We start from the raw sequence: 27,599 nt of genomic DNA, 5'->3' as shown, positions 1-27,599 counted from the left end.
TCCTCTTATTTCACAGATTCATTGTCTAATTCTGCTCATGTGTATTTCAAATATATTCAATAGTAAAACTGTTTATAGAATCATAAGCACCCAGCTGAATATGCAGAATAATAGCTGGAGTGTGTCTAATTTTAAAAATCTACAACTCAAAAAAACTACAAAAATGAGAAGAAAAAAAAAACAAAAGCTCAGAGTTACCTTAAAATACTTTACAGTACGAGTAACTTAGGATTTTCTATAACTTCCATACAGTACAGTATCCATTCTTAATATTGCAATGATGTCAAGTAAAAAAAGTACAGTAAAAAGCAATCTCAGCTGGTAGAAGACTTATTGTGGTAGAGAATCACGTCCCTGCAATAACACTGTCAGAGTTTGTGGCATGGGTTTAATTTCCACAACAGATGCTAAAACTGTAGTATGATAGACTGTGGGATATGGTGAAGGCACTACTGGTACTGCAATAGGTGCAATAGGCACAGTCAGCTTGAGAAACTTTGGTAAAGACATCAGGCACATATTAAGATCTAGACTCCTAAAGCAGATAGCAGCTTAGAACATATATAGACAGTGTACAGGCTTTCGGTTCGTCACTAAATACGCACAAGAGTGTATAGACTCTTGTGAAAAGATAACGAATACATCCAAAATGCTCGATAATAAAGTAGCACTATGCATACAGTACATCAACAGCCACAGTAGAAGCCTCTTTTCATGCATTTCTCTTGCTTTAATACAGCAGTCATCTCAAATATCTCTTGTTTGTCAGCAGCCCATCATGTTGGAATATGCTAGCTGGTTTAAAGAGCAATACATGTAGTTTAAGTGCAGCAGTTTAGCAAGCATGCAGTAAAAAGAGGCTTGCCTACATATGGCTACTTTTTTTTTCTTTCTTAAACTAAATTGTGCGAAATCCACAGAGGATAGCGGGATCTGGCTCTGAGGAACACTAAAAATGTACATTATTGTTTCTATCATCAATAAAAGAAAACAAAATAGCAGTTCCTGATCACCATTGAATATGTTTTGTAGCTTTTAGTGATTCAGTGAAAACAGAATCTCAGAATCTCAAAAAAAAAAAAAATTTTTTGTTGGATGTCAAAGCTCCCCCTGGTGGACATTTTGACAAATACACTCTTCTTCAACATTGAGTGTAGGTTGTAATACCTGGTAATATAATTCTGATTCATACATCTAAGCAACAGGTAATGATTCTTCCTCTTCTTCTTCCTTCCTCCATCTGTCTTTCTCCTTTGGGCACAGTCTAATCAGTCTAAGAAAGGCCATCCTCTTGAAACTTGTTGTCTTTCCTCACGGGAACATTGCTCCATTTCTTTAAATCTATCTGTCTCACAGTCAGTCATTTCGTTGCCTCTTCTTGCCATTGGCTCCGCTCCACCGGTGGTTATAAGCTGCCAGTGACGTTCCTGGCCACTGCCCAAGCTGGGAATTCAGTCAGGTTGAAGAGGGGAACGCCCCAAGTGGTGATGGCCAACATCACCACCGCCACACCAATCAGGTTCACCCCAAAACCTGCTTTCACCTGGAAGAAGAAAAAAGAAGAAGAAAAAAAAGAGAGATGGATAAATGAAAAGCCAAGTAGAAATATGCTGAAAGGTCTTTGGTTCATCAGGAGTTAAGCAATACAAAAATTTTCATCCCTCTGATTACATAAAACAACTTTGACACGCTTGCACCCACGAGCCTTTTGATGCTGCAGGTGCAGGACGAGCATGTGACCTCCTGTGTGTTTGTGCGCGAGTCGTACCATGTCGCTGATCTTCACGTGGCCGTAACTGAAGACGATGGCGTTGGGGGGGTTCCCCACTGGAAGCATGACCCCGAATGACACACACATGGTGGAGGGGATCAAAGTGTGGAGGGGGTTGATGTACAGGGTCTCCGACTGGAAGGGAGGAAGGAAGGAAGGAAGGAAGAAGAATGGAAAGAGAAAACAAAAGAAGAAGAGAAAGGAGAGGGTGAGGTCAAGGGTCACATGAGTGTTACAAACCGCTTTAGAAACCTTTGTGACATCACAGCTTCTCAGAGCACATTCACCCTCACGTGTGCGTTCGCTTTCCCTGTGATCAATATGAGATTAAGAACCACTTCTCCACATGGGGGAACCAAAGTCAAAGTAATGCTTTTATTTTGAAAACGACCCCTAATGTGGAAGTGTTTACTTTTATAGAGAAACTTCTTCAATTCAAATTGTTGGAGCAGATTTTATAATTGTGTTACACATTTTGGACTTTTTTTCTGAGGTGTTCTTTCCCTTTAAATCATGGCATGCATAACATTTATGTAACAGGCTGCTTTAACACCACATGGTAAAGTTGATGTTAGGCTGGTATGAGCTACGTCAGATGTAGTGTGCATGTTTTAAAATGGAAAAAGTACATTAAATCTTATGATTTCTACATGTTTTGCATCACTTTATAATATATAGACATAAATCATAGTTCAAAATAATCAAATTCATATTATTGCTATTTCCTCTTTGATGTCTCCCAGTTAACAAGGTGGTGAAATGGGCTGCTAGAGCAACACTATGAGCTACAGTTACCTTGCAGACCCTCCTGGCTCCCTCCTCAGCTTGTATGTTTAAATTTAAACCCACAACCAGCTAATCATTCTGACATCTTTTTCATCCCCTTCTCATCGTTCCTACTCTGTCACCGCTTTACAGGTATGTGATACTTTTTCATGTTAATTAATAAGGAGCAGGGTTATTGCTTGTGTGTGTGTTAATGAGTGAGGGTCATACCAGGGCAGACAAGATGGGCAGGAAGACGGTGAGAGTTGCGGGGTTGGAGGCGAACTCGGTGACCGCTGACACCAGCAGGCAGGCCAGCAGGGTGACGGCCCAGGGAGGAAGACCACTCATGGGCTCCAGCTGTCTTCCAATCCACACTGATAAGCCTGACACCTGCACACACCCACACAACACATGTGAGCATCCCCAATGACCCTAAGCTGCAATTACATCCAGCTTTTAATGTTACACTGTGTACCTCTAATGGACATCAACAGAATGACAGATGATCCATGAGATACAGATACACTAACACAGGTAAGGCAGCATACCTTGCAACCGGCAGCCAGTGCATAACCTCCTCCCACCAGGATGACAATCTCCCATGGCATCAGCCTCTGGAAGTCCTTCCAGTTGATCATGGGAGCCAGTGGGTCGTCATCTGAGTCATCATCTGATGGTTCAAAACAACAGAAAGTATGTCAAAGCAGCTAATGCTAATTAGAAGTAATACCTTAGCATCATATTCATGACTCTGAATGATTTAGATGTCAAAGTTTTTGCATTTTTTGACTTAAATATTGTGATTTCTTTTTTATTGTGTGTATAATGTGAACGTATGATAAAGCAGTAAATAACAAATAATAATTTAGTCCAGTTTATGTGTTTAACTCTCAACATCATAACTTGTGAAAAGACACATGGTTTTTTGCTTCATTCAACTTCACTTCATTTTAGTGATATAATGATATTTAAACCCTACCTGTCTGGTGCCCTAAGGAAATAGACCAGACATTATACAGACATATCAAAAACTGACACACGTAGGAGTGCACAGTCCTTACCTGTTTTTCTATAGTTGGAGGAGGATGAGGAGAAGGGTCGCCTGGCAGGGATGAGGAAGAGCAGGAAGCCCAGAAGGACGGACACAGTTGCATCAGTCCTGTAGCCTTTTCTAAGAGGGAGAACACGCAGCAAAAATTACAGGTGAGGAAGAAGAAGAAGAAGAAGAAAGGGTTTTAACAGATAGATGTTCAGTGTGATCTAAAGCTACGTCTACTTAACTGTCTTTTTCAAGACACTATATGATGTTTTATACAGTTTAATGAGTGTTTATGTATTTCTCATGTCACTACCTGAAGCCACTGATCACTAACACCTGTCCTGTCAGTAATAACAGGTGGTAGTATGTCACAAAACACCGCGGGTTCTTACTTCTCAAAAAGAGACGTCCAGCCAGGCACAAAGCCAGGCTCTCTGGTGAACCACAGCACCGTCATTAAGATGAAGAAAACACCGGTCACAACCTCTGGATAGCTGGGAAACACACACAGGAACCACAAAAGTACGTGAGCAGCAATTATATGTGCAACAACATAATTTGGCTATGTCATGTCTTAACACACAAGTTACTGCTAAAAGTGTTGCTGAAATGTTTATTGGGCCTTCAACGGTCTCAAAATCAGCCACTAAGATAGAAGAAAGCTACTTGCTTGAACAAATTTAGGCTTTAAGTTTTCTGTATATCTTTGACTGGTATATGGAGCTGAACTGTGCTCACAAGAGATTAAAAGTGTCAAGAACTTCTCTATGAATTTCTGTAGCTAAGACCACTTCAGAATGGTCCTCCTTCCTGGTGTGTTAATGAGGTTCACTCTGGTTTCCAGTGGTTTACTATGACAAATGAGAGGAGATACTATCTTCTTTTCTCCTGTCAAGTGGCCCATTTATAAAATTCTATTACATTACCTCTAAGTCCCCACCAAATTCCCCTGATCCCAATGTTCAAGGAAATGTCTTGATTATTGTGACATCTGTTCAGTCAAACTACCTGATTGGTCCCAGTTTTGCGTACTCCTCATGGATCCTCTTCTCTGACAACATCTCCCTCCTGGTCTTGCGTTTCTTACTCAGCGAGCATGTTTCCCTGAAGCTGAACACACACACACACACACAGAAAAGACAATGTCACCCACACAGCAACCTGACACATTCACTCAAAGTTCTCCAACCTGCAGCCGCAGGACAGCAACAGGTGCTGCAACTCAACAGTGTATAGACAAGAGGATTATCATGAGTCAATAATGATGAGATGTATCACTAAGAGGTGGACACACAACACCATAATCAGTCTCTATATAGTCTCTAAAATACACATCCGAACAGAAATGCACTCACTTGCAGCCAAGGAAGAGGAAGTGCAGCCACAGCCAGGTGAGGACCAGCATGATGATAGCGATGGGGAAGCTGAAGATGAACCACGTGCCAAAGTTTATTACCTTCGCATCTGGATAACGACTAGAAAGAGAAAAAACACAGAGAGTTAGTTTTATTTTATACAATGTTGTCTGGATATAACTGCTGCTGGAGTAGTGGGCCAATCACATGTGGCGTTAACAAAGAATGCTTGTGGTGATCTGCTGAGAGCAAAACCAAACAAATGGATCAAAAAGCATTGAATGTTGAAAGGAGATGTTTAGATGCCACTTGGTATTGAGTTATTTAAGTTGATACCTTAAAAAGGTATCAAGTACTGATACCCAGCCCTACTGACCACTGATAGCACTCATATCGATGGAAATGGGACCGTATCCAGGTTAACCATACCCATCAAGCCCCTACTTTGACCTCACGTTGGTCTTGAGTGTTTGCTTTGACTGATAGCTTCTGTCATTCTTGTTGTCTCATCAGTGCAGCAGCTCAGCTGACTCTCAGCACTGATATGAAGTGATTCAGTTCAAGTTTCTCAGCTCTGTGCCGTGACATAAAACCAGCAGGAGTAGCCGCAGTATGGCCTAGGTTTTTAAAGTACAGGTTAGGAGCCACAGTGAGTCAATAAGTGATCATTTCATACTGCAGCACTGTACAAATAGGTAGGTGCCATTGTCTCCAATGGCCAGATGTGCCTCTCTGTAGATCCACAACCTCTGTCTGAAAATCGATAAACGGCTTATACCTGAATTTAATCCTGAAAAGATAAAGTATCCCTGATATGCTGCTCATGCAGTTTTCAGTCAATATGCATTAACTTAAGGTTTAAAAATGATTACCAATATCTCAGAGTAAACACAGTTTCCAAATTATTACTTTTTGCACTGAAGAAAAAAGTCCAGAGTGACAGAGGGATGTCAGCACCTTGACAGGAGATTAACACAGTCCAGCTTTATGCTAATGTGTAGCAATGCAGTGTAGCGATGGTTGTTTTTAGCTCCTATCTGTCTCTAAACATGATGCAGCTTTAAGGTGATTCTAGCTATTTCTGGTGAGGTACAGTATACTACTTCAATATGAGCACTTTATCTGTGAAGTGTGACTCCTCGTGTCTGATCAGCTGTCTTTCATCTTCCAGTGCACTTAAAGCTTTCACAGAGCGCTCCTCAGTCTCCTCTGTTGCGTCATACATAGTTGTATAGGCGATAAATTGTGTTTGCTCAGATGTGCTTCAATGCACTCCCTCGGCAGGGTAAAGGTGATGACCATATGTATACTATATAAACCAACTCTGCCCTCCTTCTATAGCCCTCAGGCATTTATCATATCAATCCTGACTTGATAAGGATACTTCTCAAATGTGATCTAAATCTAATTAAACCAATGAAAACCACTGGTGCAGTCACAGTCTGTGATCACTATCAGGAAAAGGACAACTGATCTAATCAAAGAGCTGTAACAGATTTAGGAGAAAAAAATCACACATTTACAGTACATCAGTGCTTAAAAGGTCAAGGTGTGTCTGTGCAGTGATGACAAAAACAAAGCTTTCCTGAGAGACTAGAGATTAATCATTTAACTCAGTCACAAGTTCAAGTGTCAAGTGTGTGTCTGGTTGGCCTTGGCGTACAAGCATGGACTTGTTACAGATAAGGACTGACTGACCTGAATACACACACACACACACACACACACACTCTAAATAACAAAGGGCTCCTTCACTTTATATATGGAAGCTGATGTCAACTATGTTTAAAAAAGAAAAAGAGCTGAGTGTGGTATTTCTCCATTGTACTAAATCTGCCAGTCTGACTTGCAATCATCTGACTAATTGAACTCAAACTCAAAAGGTCTGATTTGGGGATTTTCATATTTAATGCTCAGACTGATGTCTACTCTTGATAACATCACCTCATGAGTATAACCGTTGCCACACGCACAGACGCAAACCCACACACGCACAAAATCAAAACCTGACCTTTGTCCAACAAGCTGCAACATGAAAGAGGCCATTCTGCCGGGCTTAGTGCAGCGGCTGGAGGAAATCGGCTCTGTCAGGACTGTAAAGGCTGATTAATTTGATCTCAGACCCTTTGTGCCCCCCAGACAAAAGTTAACATGCACTGTTTCAGTTAGACGACCATCAAAATTTGAGATGGTGTCTACGAGTTTGTCGGGTTTGAACTCGATCACCTTCCAGCAGGGTAGAACAGTTTTTTTTTTACTCCTGGCTTGTGCGAGCATGTGTGTGTGTGTGTGTGTGTGTGTGTGTGTGTGTGTGTGTACCTACTTGTTAAACTGCTCGGCAAAGATGAGGTTGGTGGAAGTTCCGGTGATGGTGATGAGTCCGCCGATGGTCGCCGCGTAGGTGATGCTGAGCGACAGACATTTACAAATCATGTGATCCCTCTTGGTGGGGTACTGGGAGTCTCTCCTGGCTCTCACCCGCTTCACATTGGGGATTTCAATCGCAACCTAACACAAGAGGGAGAAACCTTACAGTCACACCGGCCACTAATGTCTAATTAAACATGAGTGTGTGTGTGAGTGTTCCTAACCTGTGGCAAGTGTCCATTGGTGTGTCTAATGAACTGCTTTAGACCCAAACCATTGGCCTGCCCACTCTGTACCTGAGAACAAAAGAACACAGATGTAGATTTGATGGAATTCATTTATATTCTTCTTCTGCTCTGCTGCTACTTTTCTAAATTCTACTTGGCAAATAAAAAGCCTTTCCAGCTCTTACCTCACTAAGCGTTGAAAGTTCCTGTTTAGTGCAGTCGTTGCTGGAGGCAGAAGAGAAGAGAAAATTACAATAATGAGATAACAGGACGTCCGGTAAGATTAGGGTTTTAAAAAAGAGCTAAACTTTTATCAGGCTTTGGCTGGTGCAGAATCTAGGTAGATCTGGTTTTCATTTTTGCTTTAGGATAAGTTGCTGTTAATTGGATCTGAGTTGTAGTGTATTGTTACTGTTTTTTTCACTGCTGCTTGTGTCTATCTGATGTCACCTGGGTGCAAACCAAATTTCCTAATAAAAATAAGACTGATTGGTGGATTGAAAGCTGTTCACATAGCTTTCAAAATGTAAAATTTACTTTGTGGTTAAAATAAATGAATAATGCAAAACAGAAATAACCACTGATTTTTTTGCCTTTATTAGACAACAGTGTGAGTGAGAGGGATCCAACATTCAGCAAATGTCACTGGTTGGATGTTCTGATTCTATAATATGCATCTTAATCACCAGACCTCCTGGATGCCTTGTATTGAATAATCAAATGATAAAGCTTTATTTGTAATGCTGTACGAAGCATTATGTAATCAACCTCTTTAATTTTAGAAGATGCACAAGTGGCATAGAGGTAGAACACTCATCTCATCAAACACAAAAGACCAACAACTCTAATTCTAATTAAGAAGAAGAAAATGGGGAAACATTGGAAAAAACTTTGATATTAAGCTCACACCCAGTGGAGGAGGTGCACACACACACACACACACACGTTTACCTGTCGTTGCGATAGAGCATCTCCAACTGGTTCTTGTCCAGGTTCTCTTTGCCTAAAACAGCTGCAGACGACAAGAGTTTTTATCTGTTAGAAAAGATTGTGGTGCAGCTGGAGCCACACTCTGCTTTCTTAACACATCTCATCACAACTTTTTTTGCTTAACTGCAGCACTTCTATCTACACACTCTGTTAGTGCTGCTGGTGCAATCAATGCTGTCAACATCTGTCTAAAGTATTTACTAGGAAGCTTTCATAGTTCATTGACCTCTCCCTGCAGTGACAGAGCCAGGCGTATCACTGTCATCCTCCGTGGCCTCCACTGTTTCAGAGTCATTGTGGCTGTCAGCCAGGCCGGTGCAGATGAGCTGCTGCAGGACGGCCTCAGCGATGGGCATCACCATGGCTGTGGTGGATGTGTTGCTGAGCCACATGGACAGGAACACTGTGCAACACATGAAGCCCAGCACCAACCTGGATGATAGACAGAGACAGAGTGAAATGTTGGTGAAACTTTTTTTCCCAAGTTTTAGTAAAATGGGATTAAATTACCACTTTGTATTTTTATTGTGAGCCAAACATCCACAAGACATTGGATTGGTTAATTGAGCACAGGGAGTTAACAGTGTGTATTTGTGTATTTGGCTAATTTTACTGAATGCGTGACAGTGTGCTGCTCACATGCCAGGCTTGGCCCCTGCGATCATCACCATGCGCAGAGCAATGCGTTTGTGCAGGTTCCACTTCTCTATGGAGGCAGCCAGGCAGATGACTCCCATCAGCAGCAAAGTGGTATCTTTACAGTATTCTGCTGCCACCTGAATACACACACACAATCACAAAAGGGTCAAAGGATTAATTTAAAAGTATTATAATATCCATCTATCCATCCATCCATCTATCCATTTTCTGTAACTTATCCAGGACCAGGTCACCATGGCATCAGACAGAGTGAGATATATCATTCACCCTGGCTACACCCTCCAGCTCCTCCTGGGGGATCCCGAAACTTTTTAAAATGTATAAACACTTTCCTAAAATATTTTGTGGCACAAAGTTAAATGTTCTTTGAGTTGTCCTCAATCACATGGTCTCTTGTGTCTTTTGCTTTTTCTGCCTTCACCCACTTCCCTACTTAAACATCCTCTGTTGGGATCAACACTTACAGTTTGCCATTTGTTCTTTTTAATCTGCTCTACTTCCCACCCACAGGGTTCATGGCCTCACTGCGTTGTGTAAGCCCACGTCTCCTCACCTCTCACCTAAACCCTGCTGCACTTCCTCCCGCTGGACTGTTTCAGACACCTCACGCACAACTCCACGTCTCCATGTCTGTCTCTCTTCCTGTCATTTACATGCACTCGATGGGCGATTTTGAAATGTGGTGATGAATACCGATGTTTGGAAAGATTGCTTCCATTTCTTTTTGCAAAAAGAAGTAAAAGAAAAAGAAATACTCAACCATTCAGTCTATACCAAACATCTAGTTTTCTAGCGTTCATTTTAGAGTGACTATAATATTTCTATGCTGAAATCAGAGAAGCAGGTCTGTTTCCAAGCCCTAATAAATACTTTCCAATAAGGATTTGAAAGAGAATTAGCCAAGGAGAGGAATTTAAATGCTCAAAGCTATCTGAGATAAGCTATAGAGAGGTGAGACATGAGTTCCATGAATGGCAGCAATTCACAATCATTGTCACGATTAATTGAGTAGTCATTTAGTCTATAAAATGTCAGAAAATGGCAAAAAATGTCAGTCATTGTTTCCCATAGGCCAAATTGACATCTTCAAATGTCTTCTTTTGTCCCAGCTGTCTGCATCCAAATATACTTAGTTTATTATCACAGAGGACTAAAATGTTCATTTTTGAGGAGCTGGATTTTAAAAAATGTCTCAAAATGAATGAACAGTTAGCAAAATTGTCACCAATTAATCACAGAAATTGATTAAATGCTGCCGTATTCAGTTTACAGGCTGGTTTACTGTCCTTTGTTACCAAACGTTAGCTTGTTTATCAGTTATTGACGCCATTTAAAAAAGCAGTTAATCAGTTCTACTGTACTTATAGCCAGTAAGCAGAACTCATTGGTCATTAGTTGCAGGGTCATTTCAAATAAATGTCAATATTACTTACTTGGTCTTAAGACAAAGCTAAAACTTGATTCTTTTGATATTGAGTAGTGAAAACCTTCAGCAGATTATATGTGGGCCTAACTTATTTCTACTGATGTTGAACACATACAATGGATGGGTGAATAAGTGTTTTTATGTGTTCATATTTAGTAATGTTTCATACAGACATCCTGCCGGTCATCAGGATTTGTTAAGGGGAGACTGGGAGTACCATAATAAACTGAAAACGTTGCATAAAGCTCTCTGCTGGCATATTTACAGACCACCATCACGAGAGGCTTACAGCTACGTTAACAGGCAGCTTTGTCACTGTCAATGCGATTTGGTCACATGAGGCGTACAGCTCACTTTTTATGTAATGCTGATAAGAAAGGTGAAGAAGAGGGGGTGGGGTGATGGGGTAATGGAGGGGAAACTTAGACTAGTTAGTGGGATTTTTTTTTTTAAAGTGACGACACAGGCTTTCATCATCAGTCAAACCAATCATATTTTACTGAGGGGCGTAATGGACCGAGCATGGCAGTGGCGGTAAAAAGGTAAATAAAGTGCACGAGTGGTGGGTATAGGCAAATGTGAATGCATGCACTCAGATATGCAAGAACATGAGCAGGATAATGATGATGAGCACCAGGTTAATGGGGTTCTCTACACACTCCATAGACATGGTTGATAAAACTTCAGCAGACTGATGACGTCTCAGACAGGCAGACATATTTACATTGGAACAGTAAAGTAAGCCAATAAAAGAGTTACAGACAAGAAACCTCCCACATACTAAAAACACAGTGAAGTAGTTCAAAGCATAAAGGGGCCTTTCACCCATTTTCTCTCTGATCTGGACTTACTGTATATCCGCATATAGAGAAATCTGATCACCTGACTCTGTTTTTTCCATGACAACCGGATAGCCCAGTATTCACCAAAGTCGTTGTTTCCCTACATAGCTGTTTTAAGCCCTACACGGTTTATCGTCTGCCCTAAATAGCAAAATTGTATCGGGCACATTTACCCCTTCGGGACAACAAAGGTTCACACACTGTAATATTACAACAGCAATCAATCTTCCTGTGGTGGTAACTTGCGTCAGTTACATTACGCAGAGTAAAATGATGTCCTTATTTGAGCTGAGCTATCAGAATTAGCAGTTTACAAGGACATTACACCATACAGAGATAACGTTATCAGCACCAAGCTAATTTGTATGTTTGTATGAGGCAAAATATGGGGGGTTGGTGGGAGTCAATTAAATTGTATCAGGCTGTCAAGGTTGATAAACGTGAAAGTAATGATTTAGATACTCGCATGTAGAACTAACCCACAGAGAATTAACAACCAACTCTGTGGCTTTATAGAGCTGTACTTGTAATGTTTTTAGCTAACTTTTTTAGTTTTCAAATAAATACCTGTATTACTATTTCAGCACTCTCACTAACCCTGTTTTCCAGGAGCGGAAAGCAATGACTATTTCTGTGAGTGCTCTGCCTGGTTGGTCCAGGTCATCAGGCTGAAGCAGTTCACCTGGGCTGGGGGCTGGGGGCTGGGCCACCTTTTTTGAAACCAGCTGGCCTGCTCAGTCTCTCTCTCTCTCTCTCTCTCTCTCTCTCTCTCTCTCTCTCTCTCTCTCTCTCTCTCTCTCTCTCTCTCTCTACCAGCAGCAGAACCTTTTTGCACTTCCAGACACCACTGATTCTACAGATTTGGCCCATAGTTGAAATGTGTGTTGTCCTCCTTGATTTGTCTGAACTTTGAGCCAGTTCATTTTGTAGCTCTTTTGTCCCCAAGTGGCCAAATCAATTGACGCAGATTCAAATTTGACATACTAGAACAAGCTAGCACTGCTAACGAGTATAAACCATACTAAATGTAGAAGATAAAACTATAATAAAGAAATAAAGAGTTGGCGTTAAAGCTCCACAGAGTCCTGCCACTTTTTTTTCTGAGGTTTATTTACGAAAAAGGGAAACTATTTCTCATTAGCTTTGGCTTTTCAGCAACTCAAGAAGTTTTCAGGGAATATTTCCACCTCAGAGTTTACCTAGTTTTCTTGCAAAGAGAAGATGTTAAATCTTAATATCAGAATCTTTTTATTAGCCACGTTTGAAGTATACAGCATACAAATAATAAGCCTTTACGTTTGCTCCCACAAATGCAACATATATAAATAAAAATAAAAGTAAGGTAATAATGATAATGGAAACAAAACAGTGTAGTGCTAAAATGTTAATACTAAAATCTGCTATTGAAGTTAAGTTTTGAACACTATTCATTATGTATTATACATTAATGTATGTATTGATTCCTTTTATCTTGTAATGTCAACATTTACTACGTTCCTTATTCCTAAAGTGCTTTGACAATATTTCATTTTATTATAGTCATACCAATAAAGCTATTTGAATTTGACTCACCTCACTGGACTTGAGTACCCCAAAGAGCGGGTAGAGGAAGGCCGGCACCAGCGCGGCAGCACCCAGGGGAACAGCCTCAGACACCCAATAGACTGCCGTCACCATCAGCACATACGCACAACATGCCTCCTGCAAGCAGATAAACATAACAAGGAACAATGAATATTCATCTCCAACCACAAGAGAAGCAGGTTCATACTACTTTTATATCTTTCTATCAATACCACAGCAGAAAGCTCCTTGATAAAATAAAAGAGCATGTTTGTCTACTTTGTAAATGTTGCTAACGTAACAAGCAAAAAAAAAAAAAACAAGCTTCCTGTTTATTTGAACATTCATGGGCCATAAGCACATTTGTAAAGCAGAACCTGTCTGAAGAACTCAGGAAAAGTTAAAAAAAAATCTATTTTACTTTTAGACAGCTGAGATAGCCAAGTAATATACATTATATACTTTATTTTCCCCAATTGTCTTGGACTCAAAGGCTGCACACATAAATGGCTCAATTTTCTGAAAATGTCACACACACACTTCACACTTCATGAGCACATACACAAACACTCCACAGGAATATTATGCATTTTAGCGGTACTAGTGTGTTGTCTCAATGTTGGGAAGTATGGTTTGTAAAACAGAATACAACTGAACTGCACACACACATACACACTTCCCCTTTCTGAGAAGGTGACATGCAACAAAGGTCCACTGCTATAAATGTTGTGGATATGCAGCATGTATCTTAACCGGTAGGCTACTGCGGCACGCCACGCTTTCCCTGTTTAATACACACACGCACAAAAACATGTTGTTATATAATAACAACATACCAGTCCCTCATGCTGCTTTGTTGCAACACCAACAGGCTTAGTCCAACCTTACAAACCAAAGAGGAATCTTGTGACCTTATGGAAAGATTTCATTAACCTTTTGCATCACTCAAAGTGACTATTTTACACCCCAAACTCAAGGATGAGGATTCTGCTCAAATCCAGATTAAGGATTAAAGCCCAGATTGTTGAAGAATATTTTGGCCAAGATCACACACAGTATCAGTCAAATTTAAGCTAATACTTGCCATTGATTTATACACAACTGTTAGAAATGCAGCTGCACATGTTTTTCCACCATGGTTTTTAATCTTATGTTTGGATACAGTTTATTTGTCTAATATTGCCGCCCAAATGAAACAAGCAGTTCCCGCTTCTGTCGCATGCTGTGTGAGCTCGTAGTACTTTTACGTAAGAGGAACATTCAGTAAGACATCTTGCCAGTAACAGGTCAGTTAATCTCAAATTAATAAACCCAGAGGGGGAAGAATTAGCCACAGGACTCCAGGAGCATGTCCAGACCTGTTTATACCTCACAGCCATTTAAACCAGAGGCTTTAGAGAAATAAATTACTTTAATATGACAAATCACCTGTGTGTTGCATGAGACCCCTTTAAGCTTATCACGTGTAAAACGTAAAAGTAAAACTTTTTATGGGCAGTGTGTAATGAATAAACGGATATTAAAAACATGACCTGCCATTCTTACTACCAAAAAATATAAAATAAATGTGATGATTTTTTCACAAAACATTTGTGCTTATTTTCTTGTGCTAGTAAATATTCACATAAATGGGTCTAGATGTAGACAAACAAGCAAGCAAACAGTATGAAACTGCTCCAAAAAAAAACCCCGGACTCATATCTATCATCTAACACTAACACTATAACATTTGGTATAATTTATTAAACTCTCAAACAATGTAAGAAGCCCTCTTTAGAGCAAATGTTTGGTTTGTCCATTCTGGGCTACTGTAGAAACATGTCTTCCACTCTGTGGAAAAGGACCCACTCTCTATGTAGCTATTAAGGGCTTGTTCTAAGATAATGAAAACACAACATTTCTTATTTTCAGGTGACTATACACTGATTAAAACATACTTATGAAGTCCATTACACTAGATGCCAATAAATTGTACACACTGCGCATTTAAAATCTGATTCATACAACAATAAAAACTCACAATGGAACAAAATAAAATGGTGTTAAATTGTTATTGTATGTCTGGAAAATTATACAGTTAATCCATCAGTTACACCAAACGAAACCAGATAGACAAAAGGAAAAATATAGAAAGATTAACTTCATTTGTTGCTTTCAGTGATCAAAGAATTTTGTGGATTGCAGTTAATGTTTTTTTTTCTAAACTATATATCAATGAATACTAATGGATAAACTGACGTAAGTTAAATTAACACTTGATTCTACTCTTGCTTGCACATTCCTGTACACCCAAATCACAACCTCATGCCAGATTTACCCCTTTTTCATACACATGTGCCGGGTTGGCTTGACTTGACTTGGTGCCAATGGAAAAAGGCCAACAGAGAGGAAGTCAGGGAACATTTTTTGTGGACTGACAACAAAGTGGCTTGGCATCAGTTTGTGCTTTCATGGCACAGGTTGTTGGACTTCAATTACAGTCTGTACTCCTTTTAGGATGCTTTACTGTGGATTTAACTTGGCAAGCGGAAAGAGCCATTTCAAAGCAGTAGGCACAGCTGTTGGATTAGGCTGAGAACAGTACAAGGTGTTTGGGTTCTTAACTAAAGAGGGCTTCATCAAAGAGGATGTAATAACAAGTTAAATCCCCTCTCAACACATGCAAACTTCGTAGAGAGGAAAATATATGATTTAAAAGATTTTTCATACAGTTTTTGTTTTTCCTGACTGCTTTTATGTCGCAATGAGCTGACTCTTGGGATCCAAAATTATTTTTAAAGGTTGCGTATTTGTCAATGTTTGTAATCTAGGGCTATGCTGGGCTTCAAATACTCCTTATTTTACTCATGCTGATCCTTTACACCCCTCAGTTCAGCCATCTGTTTTGGCTTCTGTCTCTTTAAGGACAAACTAACAATGGGCCCACTGTCTTCTGATTGGTTAGCGCCCAGAAGCTGTGTTTCAGCCAACTTCAAGCAGCTACATAAGCAAATAGTTTATGTAAGATTTCACTTCTTTTCCTCATTCCCACATAAAATGTCAACTACAAATACATCCGTACATGTTCGAGCTGACATTCAATCTGAAATATGAGAATAGACAACGTGAACAATGCATGGAAAAACCTTAGCATCAGCAATAGAAAAAAACATTGAAAACAAAGCGTTCATAACAGGTTTAAGTCCAGGTTTTGACTTGCATAGAGCATTTCTACAAAATTGTAAAAGCATAATATGTCCTCTTTAATGAGTAATTGCTACCAGTTTACTGTGTCCAAACTTGCCTGTTGCTAACAATGATTGTGATTTAGGGCGCTTTCACCCAAACAGCAGTTGGTGCACATTAGGGCTGGGCGATATATCGAGTATACTCGATGTATCGCGGCTTGTTCTCTGTGGGATGTAGAAAATGACTATATCGTGAATACTCGAGTATACATTCAATTTACACGCAGTTTGTTTTTAGTCGCGGCCCGTTGAACTACAGGTTTCTCTCACTCTCTCATCTCTCCGCACAGAGAGATAAAACAAGCGCACCTAGGTACGTACATCACATTCTGTTGTGCGTGCAACGTCATATGCCCGGCAGCATGTAGCAGCAGTAGCAGCGATCTCAGGTCGCGGGAGCAGCAGGTGATATGGACAAGTGGAGGAGGGAGATTAATTCCCAAAAAAACAATTCAGGATCCATCATCTGGCGGTGGTTTGGGTACAAGAGGGAGGACGTTGAACAACAAACCGTAATATGTAAAGTACGCCATAAAAACGTCACCACAAAAGCTACAACAAAGTTATATCACCATGTGTGCTTGAAACTCTGCAAGAGCACATCTCCGGCCAGTGACATATTGAAGAAAGTGCCGAAGCAACCAGCACTGACGCAACTGAGTCTAGCGTCTTCTTTTTCCAGAACAGCAATACGACTAAAATAGTCAAAAACAGAAGGAGATAACGTCCGCAGTAACCCACCACACAGAGAAAGACATGGCCCCAGTGAGTGTGGTTAAAAGCCCGGTTTCAGAAAGATCATCGACACACTTGATCCAAGATATAATCTACCTAGCAGAGACAGCTCTACCTTTATATCCTAGTGGCATTATGCACAAAATGTGCACTTTTATTTAGTGTTGTTTGAAATGTTTAATAGTGACATGATGCAGAAAAAGGCACTTTATTGTATTCATTTGTTTAAATATTGTACTGGCATTATGTAAAAAAAGTGCACTTTAATTTAGTGTTGTTTTGAAATGTCATCTCAGTGACACCCTGCGCAAAAGTGCATATTTTTCTTTTAAAATATCTTTGTGGCATTATGCACAAAATGTGCACTTTAATTTAGTGTTATTTTGATATGTCATATTAGTTACATCATGCATAAAAGACACTTTATTTGTTTTGAAATGACATGTTTGTGCCACTGCTTAATAACTCTTTAATAAATACGGTTTTGATGAATTTGTTTAGTTGTGATTTACGCTTTTGGCATGAATGTTTAAAATCGGCATATATTAATGTAGTATGAACAATGTTTTAATGTAGAATCATCATACTGGCATAATTGTATGCATCAAAGTGTTAATTCAAGGCTAAGGCAAAATATCGAGATATATATCGTGTATCGTGAAACGGCTTAAAAATATCGGGATATTAGTAAAAGGCCATATCGCCCAGCCCTAGTGCACATTAAACAGTCCATTCAGACCAAAAGCTCTTTGATGCTTTCACACCAACGAAAACGAACCGATCTGGCACACTCGGGTGCGCACTAAATCAAGTGGACTGAGGGCGCTTTCACACCACTAGTTTGATTATTAGGTCCGCACCAGGCAGTAAAATTGTTACAATGTAGCATATAGGCTGCGGTGTGGTCCATGGTCACACCTGCAAACGAGATCTCGGTCCACATGATTTAGTGCGAACCCAAGTGCGCCAACAAAAACTAACCGAACTAAGAGCTTTTGGTCCGAATGGACTGTTTAGTGCGCATCAACTGCTGTTGGTGTGAAAGTGCCCTAAGACCTCCAAAAAGAGGTGGTCTCGGTCCGCTTGACTCCGCACCAAATGCGGATCTACCGGAAGATGAGGGAACATCAATCAGACCAATTTTGATTTGTTTGCAGGTGTGAACACGGACCACACCGCAGCCTGTATGCTACATAGTAACAATTTTACTGCCTGGTGCGGACCAAATAATCAAACTAGTGGTGTGAAAGTGCCCTTAGACATTAAACTGTACGTACTAACACTTCCACATATTACAGTTTAGACCAGGCATGTCAAAACAATGTATAAAGTGTCATGTGCTTGCAGGTTTGTGTTCCAACCAATCAAGAGTACACGATTCTACCAATCAACTGTCTGAAGACTGAGATCAGTTGATTAAATAGTCAAGCCTGGTGTGCTCCTGCTTGGTTGGAATGAAAACCTGCAGCCACATGAAGCTTTATGGAATAGTTTGGACACCTCTGGTTTGGGCAAAAGTTGTTTTTGCCCATTAGCAGTTACCCCTCCTGTGTCTTTCTCCATTTGGTTAACAATAGTTTTAATCAGTAGTCTGTCTCAAACAGTATCTCATAGGAAACGTGAGGTAATCGAGGAACCTGCCTGATAATGGGATTACAACAAAGCAGAGCTTGACTGTTGATCTGTCATTGAGGAATGGATTGAACAGGAAGTTGGGGCAGACTGGGAAGGTAAATGGGTAGATAATAAGTCAAACATGACTGGATAAATAAATAAACAGAGGATATAGGATATACAGACACCAAAGGAGATAGAATATATGGTCTGATTCAGCAGTTACTGATCATTGATTATTGGTCTCTTTATCAGGGGTCAGTTACCACACAAAGACTGCAGCTTCAATCAGATGCTAAAACATTCATCAGCGATTCATTTACTCTGTTCTAGTTTTGCAAGTTGAAGCCAAAGTGCTAGGTAAGCAGAGAGACAGGAATCACTGAGTTGCTGATGCAACCGCTGCGATAACCAGACTTTATCCTCAGACGTGTCAAGAAGCAGACATCAATACATGCTGGTATCCTAACCTGAGTTTGCTTAAGATTAGAGACGATTTTGGAGTTTGTTTCCATGCAGGAAATAGGCAGGTTAACAAGTGAAGTAAATGCTCTTCAAATAATTTTAGAGAAGAATGGGGTCAGATTTTTTCTCCCTACCTGCAGATTATGTGTTAGGGAAATCAGGAGTGACAGAAAGGCAACAACTGCTGATTCCAAAAAGCTTTTTTTTTTTTTTTTTTAATGTAGGCAAAAGTTCACTTGATTTTCTGAGACTGCAAAAGAATGTGATGCTGGAGTGCCTGAGGTGAAACGGACTAAGTTTTTGGGGGGTTTTGTGTGTTAATGTGTGTGTGTCGCAGCAGGCTTCACTACTCTTACACTGCCAAGGCTAAAAGGTTGAAGCCCCAATGGAGCTTTCTAGACCAATCACATCAAGGTTTGTTTAATCTCTGAAGCAGAGAAACAGAATATGTTTGACAAAAAAAAAACCCAATCTATCAAATATCAAAGAACTCTGGCCATTTGGGATTTTAGGGGGGGGGGGGGGTCAGAAACAGTTTACAATATTGCATTGTTCTGGAGGGCAATTATAACGTATTTTAATGTTGAATTTGGAAGGACCTGTTGGACTGTGACCAAAACATCTCAGCTCTTTTCTCCACTCTGCTATCTTAATGTGCTGGCCTACTTTTGCTGGAGCAGGTCATGACTCTGAAGTGTGAAATTGACTTGTGAAAGTTTATAAATGTCTACATTTATTAATAACTGACATGAAATGTATTTTTTTTAAATAATGCATTTATTTGTTATTGACTTTCTATAATCTCCTTGCTAAAATAGTCTTATCAGGAAATATGGCTGCTGAGGAACAAACATTCCTCTACTGATATGTCTCCAATGCACATTTGCCAGACATGATGCAGCACAATCATAATATGACCAAGTGTCAAAGTGTCAAAACAAGCCTAACTAGCAGATATGCTAACAGACAGCTGTGATTGAGCCAGATGTGGTTTCATTGATTTTTAAATTAGAGTTTTCATCAGACCCCAAAGTTTTACAGCTGATGGGCCAGTCTTTGTTTCAACATGTAACATTGATTGTCTCATCAACCCTGTTATCTGTTCTCAGCTTAGGAAATGGACATGATTGGTCTTTAGGGGGGGGGGAGCATGGTAGTTTAAAGATTCCTGATAGGTAGATCAGGTCAAAGCTGCTCTGGAAGAAACAGTCAGCAGAGGGCTAAATTGTGCAAAACCAACTTCACAAATAAAGGCAAATATATAGTGCATGAGTACATCACTTCTTTTTAAACCATCAAATCTAAATGTTGTCAAAGATTTGAAGAAGCTCCTGCAGTCTTTTATGCTTGTGTGATGATGAAAATATTCCTTGTCTGAATCAGGAGGACAAAAAAATTACAAGTCTAAGAATTCAGAACAGACAGATGAAATATACATCAAACTACACTGAGCTGTCCTTTATACATATAATATGAGTATTATATGGAGAGTGTATCATGTCTGTATTTATACAGTCAGACTGGACTAATGACCATAACAAAAGATGATAGTGGGATTTTCTTGTAATTAATTTGTAATTTCTTATACAACAGGTTTGTATTGTAATCGCCTTTTTTTCTTAATCAATTGGAAACTCAAATGTCTCATATCATGCCAGTAGCACAAATTAATATTGAAATTTTAAAGACAGAAAGCCAAAATATAGACAAAATATTAGAAAAAAGTATGTAAAAACAGTGTAGAATGAAGGGTGCTTGAGAGGTACTGGTGTAAATTTACAAAGTAACTGCTGTAGCCTAGGAAACATTTATTTGTATCTGTCTTGCTGGATTCAATACTGTTTCACGCTTGGTTACTGAGCATTATGCATTTCTTGGTTTGGCATCTCTGTGACTTCTCTCTGTCCCCCTCTCTCTTCCTGACCCGGCCTGACTGGATCCAACAGATGTACTGTTCTGCTGCAGCTGGACACAGTACCACTCCAAACGCACACACACACACACACACACACACACACACACACACACACACACGTGCTCTCGCTCCAAACCTCTGTCACATTCCCCAAACAGTCTGGGGTCCCTGGTGTCATAAGGAAGCCACGTGGGGGCCAAAATCCTGCGTGGTGGTAGATTGATTATATAACTTAATTGCTTGGATTGTTTCTTTCTTTTTCTTTGTAGTGAAGTTTTTGTTCTTTTGTTCTTTCTTGGCCTCATCCTGTGCCACCTACGCCTGCCAAACATCCACCACCTCCCACATAACAGCACGGGTCCAAAGGCGACAGCTCTGATTGGCTGACAGACAACTTGCGAGCACATAATTTCTTTGAATATCAATGATGTTTTAAAAAACACAAACACCTGTGAGATATAAACACACACCTGACTTCTCTCAGACCATCATTACATGTTACTTAGCAACAACCTTGTTGAGCAATGTTGAAAGATTACATGGCTACGCATGAATATGAATGGTGTGTTAGTCATATCTTGTATGTTATGTGTTACTTTCATTTAATTGTTGATCAAACACTTATTTCACATGTAATTCATAATGACATGATGAATGGAAAACATGAAATACATTGCTCAATATGTATGTTTCTTTGTCTTTGGTAAACTGGGATGTTTCATTTGTTTTTAGGTGGCAAGGACAACATTCACCGGAGCTGGTATGGCTTTTCACAGGCAATGATACCTGTGAATGGAGTGTGTTAACAAGTGAGAGGGGTTTTAGCTGCTCCACTTAACAGACTGCTGACAAATCACACATGTCTGAGCCTCACTAAACATGATCCTATATTAATTCCCGAAATCCAACATAGAACTCCCTTAAATCTGAACGCTTGACACACAGCGATTCTTCAAACGCACCAAACTCCAACAAATTTACAAGAAAAGTATTTCTAGATGCACACTGACATCGTGGAGTGTCTGGCAGCCTCACGGTGAAAAACAAGACTGCAGAAAGTCACTGCAACCCGCCGAAAAATGGTCCTGCTCATACTGTGACCTTCCGTAAAACTAGAAATTGTAATTTTTTGCACATTCACAATAAACTAACAGGATATTTTTTTAATTAATGAGCTTTATGGTTGTTGGTAGGCCTTTTTTCTTTTTTTTCAAACAGTGGAGCGAGCCAAGCTAACTGCTTCCACGTGCTTCTAGTCTATGTGCTAAGCTTAATTAATGAACTCCCAGTTGTATATGCATATTCTTCTCACCTAACTTGGCAAAAAGTGAACTGTCACTTTAAAACAATATGAATGGTGTTTTACTTTAGAAGGGGAAATGTCAGAATGGATGACAGTACATAGTTTTGTATGTTTTTTATTTCATTGGACATTTTTACTCACTCAGCAGACTACTGCTGCAACAAAACTTAATCCCAACGTGTCATTTAGGCTCACACACAGGCAGCTACTCTGTGTCTTGGCAACACAGAAACACATTTTATTCCAAAAGACTGGATTTGTGCTGATTGAGATAATCCTGTTGTTTCCACATCTAATTTCACGTCTCTGGAAAATCTTTCTAAAAACTAGCAGGAGCCACAAGGCATCTTCTTCTTTTTTACCAAAAAAAAAACAAAACAAAGATCATGAGCCTATATGAGTATCAGGTTGTTCACTGTCTCCCCCTCCAGCCCCCCTCTCTCTTCCACTGATCTCCATCTCATCAACATGTCGCGACATCTCCTCTCCACACACACTGCTCAGCTGATGATCGGGACAACTCAGGACAAGCATTCATCAAAACAGAAGACAGTGTTCCTTTTGATTGATTCACTCTCTTTCACTCATACACACACACTCAAACACACACACACACACACACACACCAAAATCCCATCAGCACACTGCAACCATCAGCAGCAACAGGGAGCCTCAACAACATCAACAGATCAACTGGATGTTTACTAGGTATTTATTTAAATTAAATTATCTGGTTTATTTGATTATAACTGAGTAATTCCTACTTTTGAAGAGTATAATAACACTCATAATCATAATATTAGTTTTGAAGAGTAGAATAAAAAACAACATTGTTATAAGCAGCATATGTGGTAGCTTAAGTTTTTTGTTTTTTTTTTTATTTTTGCTTTTCAAGAAATTAGTTTTTTCTGTCTTTGTTTCACTCACTGCTACATGAATCACCTGTAAGACCCATGTTGCACCCAGGGAGTAATTTCAAATGATTTTGTCTGACAGAATGGCACTTATACCTCCACCAGGTCTATTGGTTTGGTAATCTCCAGTGGAATACCTATAGTATAAAATTATAGTTGTTTAGTTAGTTTAAAATCTGCTATAACATTATCTCTTTAAATGACTTTCTATGGTGACACAGGTTTCCTTTCTGCACTGCTTTTCAGTTTACAGTAAGACAGTTATCATGTCTTTCATTTACTCACGCTGGTTGGGTGGATGAGCGGCAGAGGAAGCAGGGACAGCGGGATGAAAACCACGACGATCAGCTTTCTCGCCTTCCACAGCTTCCTGAAGAGATCCATCCTGGCTGCGGCCTCTAGCCTCATGGGTGACCCGGGGCTCTGAGTCGGACCGGTTACAACTCAGCAGGACCTGGCGTGAAAATCTCCAACCAACCTTCGAGGGGGAGAGTCTCGAACCGCCTCAGACCGTTGAGAGCTGGTGCTGGAGGAGGGAGGGAATCTCCTGGGAGCGCGTAAAGTTCTGGTTTTGGCTGTGCCTGTGTCCCAGTGAGGTGAGTGGACCTGCCTGAACTTTCTGTCAAATCTGAATTTCACTTCAACCGTGTCTGACTCTCGTGCTATGCACTACACCAGTCCCCCTCTCTCCTCCTCTCTGTGTTTGATGCTGTTCGAAGCATCAGGTGAGGCTGCCGCCACATTTATGAGGCTGGATAGGTATGCTAATTAATCACAGCGATGCCCCACCCTCTGGTTGTGTCCCATCCAATCAGGGTTGAATTAAGTTTGCATAAGGACGTGGTGTGTGCTTGTGCATGGGTCTAGTGAGCTTTGCAGCAGAACTTTTTGTCAACAACTTTTCAACAATAATATTAGGGATAAGAGGGCATTACTGTGGAAAAAATACATTAATATAATAAAATATTAGGGATGCTGGATAAAAATGGAAATTAAATTATACAGAGATAAATTGAAAAGACAGTTTGGTGAATATTACAGAGTAACTGAGTAATAATGAAAAAGAAGTATACTGTACACCACAGCAGATTAAAATGACCACATTTATCATACAACATGCTTTGTAGTGCTTTAGTCAGAGGTTGTGGGACCCTAATTTTTTGTTACATGATTCATTAGTGATGAATTGGCATTTGTGTCATTTAATTGTATGGTTTGAAATAACATAATCCTGAAAAAGGAAAGATTATCTTTGCAGTACATTTTGTTCTCAAACACAATTCAAAGTGCAAAAATGCATTAAAAACTCCATAAAAACATTAAAGTAATAACCACACTCACAGAGTGACGCACAAAGATCCCAGGAGCTCAGAACGAGAACTACTTAGTCAGGCTGCAGTCACAAGCTGCCCTCTAGAGGATTCAGTGTGTCTGTGCCAGCAGGTACTGTACATTTCTCAGACAGAAGCCAAGTAGAGAACAATCAAATAAGACTCTTGAAACATGACATAGTGCAATCACTATAGGAATACATTTTGCCTCTAAATCAGAGCTATTCATTAGTAAACATAGCCATACATTTATTAAGATAGATTTTGACTTGAGTATATGGGGTTAATAATGCAGGTGTTGCCGGAAGAACACCTATAACAACTATAATTATAGTTCATCGTGTACAATAGTGGTTCATAAAGTATTAACAAGTACATTTCCAGTTGATTGTCATTTAAATAATAATAAGAAATTATTTGCAGCACTCTTTGAGCCTTCGGGAACCCTCAGGGAGCAGTTGCCTGCTTTGCATGCCCAGTAGTCTGGCCTCATCTTCACTGCCTTCTTATTTGTTTTAGCAACACTAGCAACATGGCTCATAGTATGACAATGCTCATAGTTGGTCCACAACATTGGCCACCATGAGGGTAACATTTGCAGTTCTGAATGAAATTTCTCAGCAACTATTGGACAGATTTATTACCATAAAGTTTGGAAGAGACATCTATGTGATTCCTTGACTTTCCACCTAGCCCCATCATCAGGTTTTAATTGATCTATGACCAAGTACCTACAATCAAATGGCATTTTCATCAGTCCCAGCTGTGCTTGCTAAGTGTAAATCATTGATGTTCGCACACTAACACACGAAACTAAGATGGTAAACACTTTCTGCTAAACATAATCTTAGCATTGTCCCTGTGTTCATGTTAAGCATTTCTAAGTAGTACAATAGCAGTACATTGAATAAATGGTTTTCTAAAAGAGTATAATGTGGTTCTAAGCAGATATAAAAACATTCTAAGTGTCAACATTCATAACATCTCCTATTCAGGTATATTTTACATGATTAAAACTGTGTTTTGCTACATTGTCATTCACTATAGACCAACTTCTACTCATAGAAGCCCTCAGGAGGAGTGATTGTTTGCACTTAAATTGGCTACAGGTCATTAAAGTGACATTTTCCTGTCAGGAACGACCTCAGTCATAAATTTCAAAACATCTTCAACACACCAGGCTGATTTAAGGGGTGAAAACCATTAATTATGCAGCATTAAACTCACCAATTAACCAAATAGCTTTTCCTGCATTGTGTAATGAGGATTAATTCTTAGCTTCTCATCCAGCAAACAAAACCCTGGCTGACTGGTGAGAGCAAGGAGACATTTAAGGGGATTATCTATTCAATCTGTTGACATGTGTGAAAAAGGAGTAGTGAGATTTACCAAAATAATGACATGTGAATGACAGAAATGTAATATTTTATTGTTATTGAATCTTAAAATGTTTTGATTGAATTTTAGTATTTCTAAAGTTCAATCGGTGGAAAAGCTCTTTTTAAACATTTTTGGTAATCAATAGATACATTTGATCAATTAAAACAATGAAAACACCAGTATTAACTATTATCTGCACACACATACACAAAATTCAGCACTAAAGCGTTCTGGCTGGTCTTGATATAACTTAGAGATGTATCTACAAGTGTAGCTAAGTTGCGTGTGTTTCTCCCTTTTGTGAGACCATTGAGGGTTACATAACCCAATCAGTGTTTACTAATTCTCACTAAACCTCTTTCAGTCTTAAACTGTTGTAAACTTTGTCAATGGTTTCAGACTTCACACAGTGCTCAGTGTGTGTGATCATGGGCAGTGCTAAAGCATTCTCACATGTGATTGTGTCACTTGTCGGGCTGTTGTCACAGGAAGTCTTTACATGAACAGTCAGTTGCGTTTTTCTAAATATAGACAGTGCATCAGCAGAACTGAACAAAAATAGTGATTTTTCAATGAGAACAGATCACTATCTCCTCTGTCTGCTGTCACACTGCTTGCTAACTGTGTTTGTCTCAACTCACCAAGTCAATAAGTGGAAATCACACCAGGCCATAGTATGTAGAGTGACAATTGCCTGCGGAGCATATCAGCAGGTGAAGTGGGTAATTCCATTATTTGGCAGTTCCTTTAGTTCCTCACTCTGTTTTTGATTGGATAATCTAATCCTCTATAGTCCAAATGCACCAAAAATCATGCACAGTATGCATCTTTTCACATGAGCCTTTTGTAAACCCTAGTTTGCCTGATAAGGAGCTGTCCAGCCTGTTGTGGTGCTGAATATTGTAACTCCAGCCTGTTTTCCTTTACCCATGTCTTAAAGTCAAATGTATTTTGGGCTAAAGTTACCAGCATGAGTCACAGTGGGTTGACAGTTGCTCTGTCACAATGACAATGGTTACATGAGACAGTGGCTTATATGTGTACAGATAAAAGTTGTTCCACCTCATATCCCAAACTCCATGTTTTTATGGATTCCAAAAAGTCAGTCTTACATATTTGGTATCTTTGTAAATGTTGGGATTTCCTCTTTAAAATAAAGTTTGGAGCTGTGGAGCATTAGATTGGGCTAGCTGGTACTGACGAGGTTACAGTGGTTCTCCAGCAATTTAGCAGTGCACTTCCATAAAGCTGTTGGACTCACATGTTTAAAAACAGACTTTAAGAAAAGAGTGATCAAAATCAAAACAGCAGTGGCAGATGTTTCCAAAAGAACTGGATCATTACATTGCCATAGACGCCTTTTTTTAAAGCCACACATCCAGTTTGTAACACAGGCTTTTAAGTTTCCATCCCAATCCCGGACATCATCAGGACTTTTTTTTTTTACAAACTTCAGAGTCAGAGAAGACTGGCATAGGATGAATAAACCAGAGTTTCGTAAATTAAATCACTGGATTGCCCCTTTAAATCTAAGCATGATGTCATTTTCATCATATCAATTAAAAATTTCAGCATTAAATTTTTGTCAGGGTGTACAAAAGGTATATCTTAAACATACAGAACACGTGGAGACATTGAACCATACAGTCAAGGTGCATGAGGTGAAGCGGAGATCAAGCTGCAGTACTACTTAACAACCACACGATG

General features: G+C 39.7%; 1 protein-coding gene across 1 annotated transcript; it reads right to left on the bottom strand.

Annotated features, from left to right (window-relative positions):
• Positions 1 to 1,405: 1,405 nt before the first annotated feature.
• Positions 1,406 to 23,589, bottom strand: slc13a4 (solute carrier family 13 member 4). Its single transcript, XM_053344236.1, has 16 exons — positions 23,467 to 23,589; positions 13,018 to 13,146; positions 9,157 to 9,293; positions 8,744 to 8,949; positions 8,479 to 8,524; positions 7,713 to 7,752; positions 7,525 to 7,596; positions 7,257 to 7,441; positions 4,934 to 5,053; positions 4,587 to 4,688; positions 3,971 to 4,072; positions 3,601 to 3,710; positions 3,088 to 3,209; positions 2,768 to 2,929; positions 1,769 to 1,906; positions 1,406 to 1,543 (listed from the first exon to the last, which is right to left on the bottom strand). Exons 1-16 carry the CDS (start codon positions 23,587 to 23,589, stop codon positions 1,406 to 1,408), a joined length of 1,932 nt encoding a protein of 643 aa, XP_053200211.1.
• Between the last annotated feature and the right edge of the window lie 4,010 nt (positions 23,590 to 27,599).

The sequence above is a fragment of the Scomber japonicus genome, chromosome 23, assembly GCF_027409825.1.
Source record: "Scomber japonicus isolate fScoJap1 chromosome 23, fScoJap1.pri, whole genome shotgun sequence".
NCBI lineage: Eukaryota > Metazoa > Chordata > Actinopteri > Scombriformes > Scombridae > Scomber > Scomber japonicus.
The sequence above is the reverse complement of the archived record's forward strand: the minus strand, read 5'-3'. Positions and strand labels throughout refer to the sequence as shown.

Coding starts and splice junctions, on each gene's coding strand:
- slc13a4 (XM_053344236.1), bottom strand. CDS start 23,589: ATGAGGCTAGAGGCCGCAGCCAGGATGGATCTCTTCAGGAAGCTGTGG. Junction 3,711..3,970: donor TGGACGTCTCTTTTTGAGAA/GTAAGAACCCGC, acceptor TCTCCCTCTTAG/AAAAGGCTACAGGACTGATG. Junction 3,210..3,600: donor CTCCAACTATAGAAAAACAG/GTAAGGACTGTG, acceptor TTGAACCATCAG/ATGATGACTCAGATGACGAC.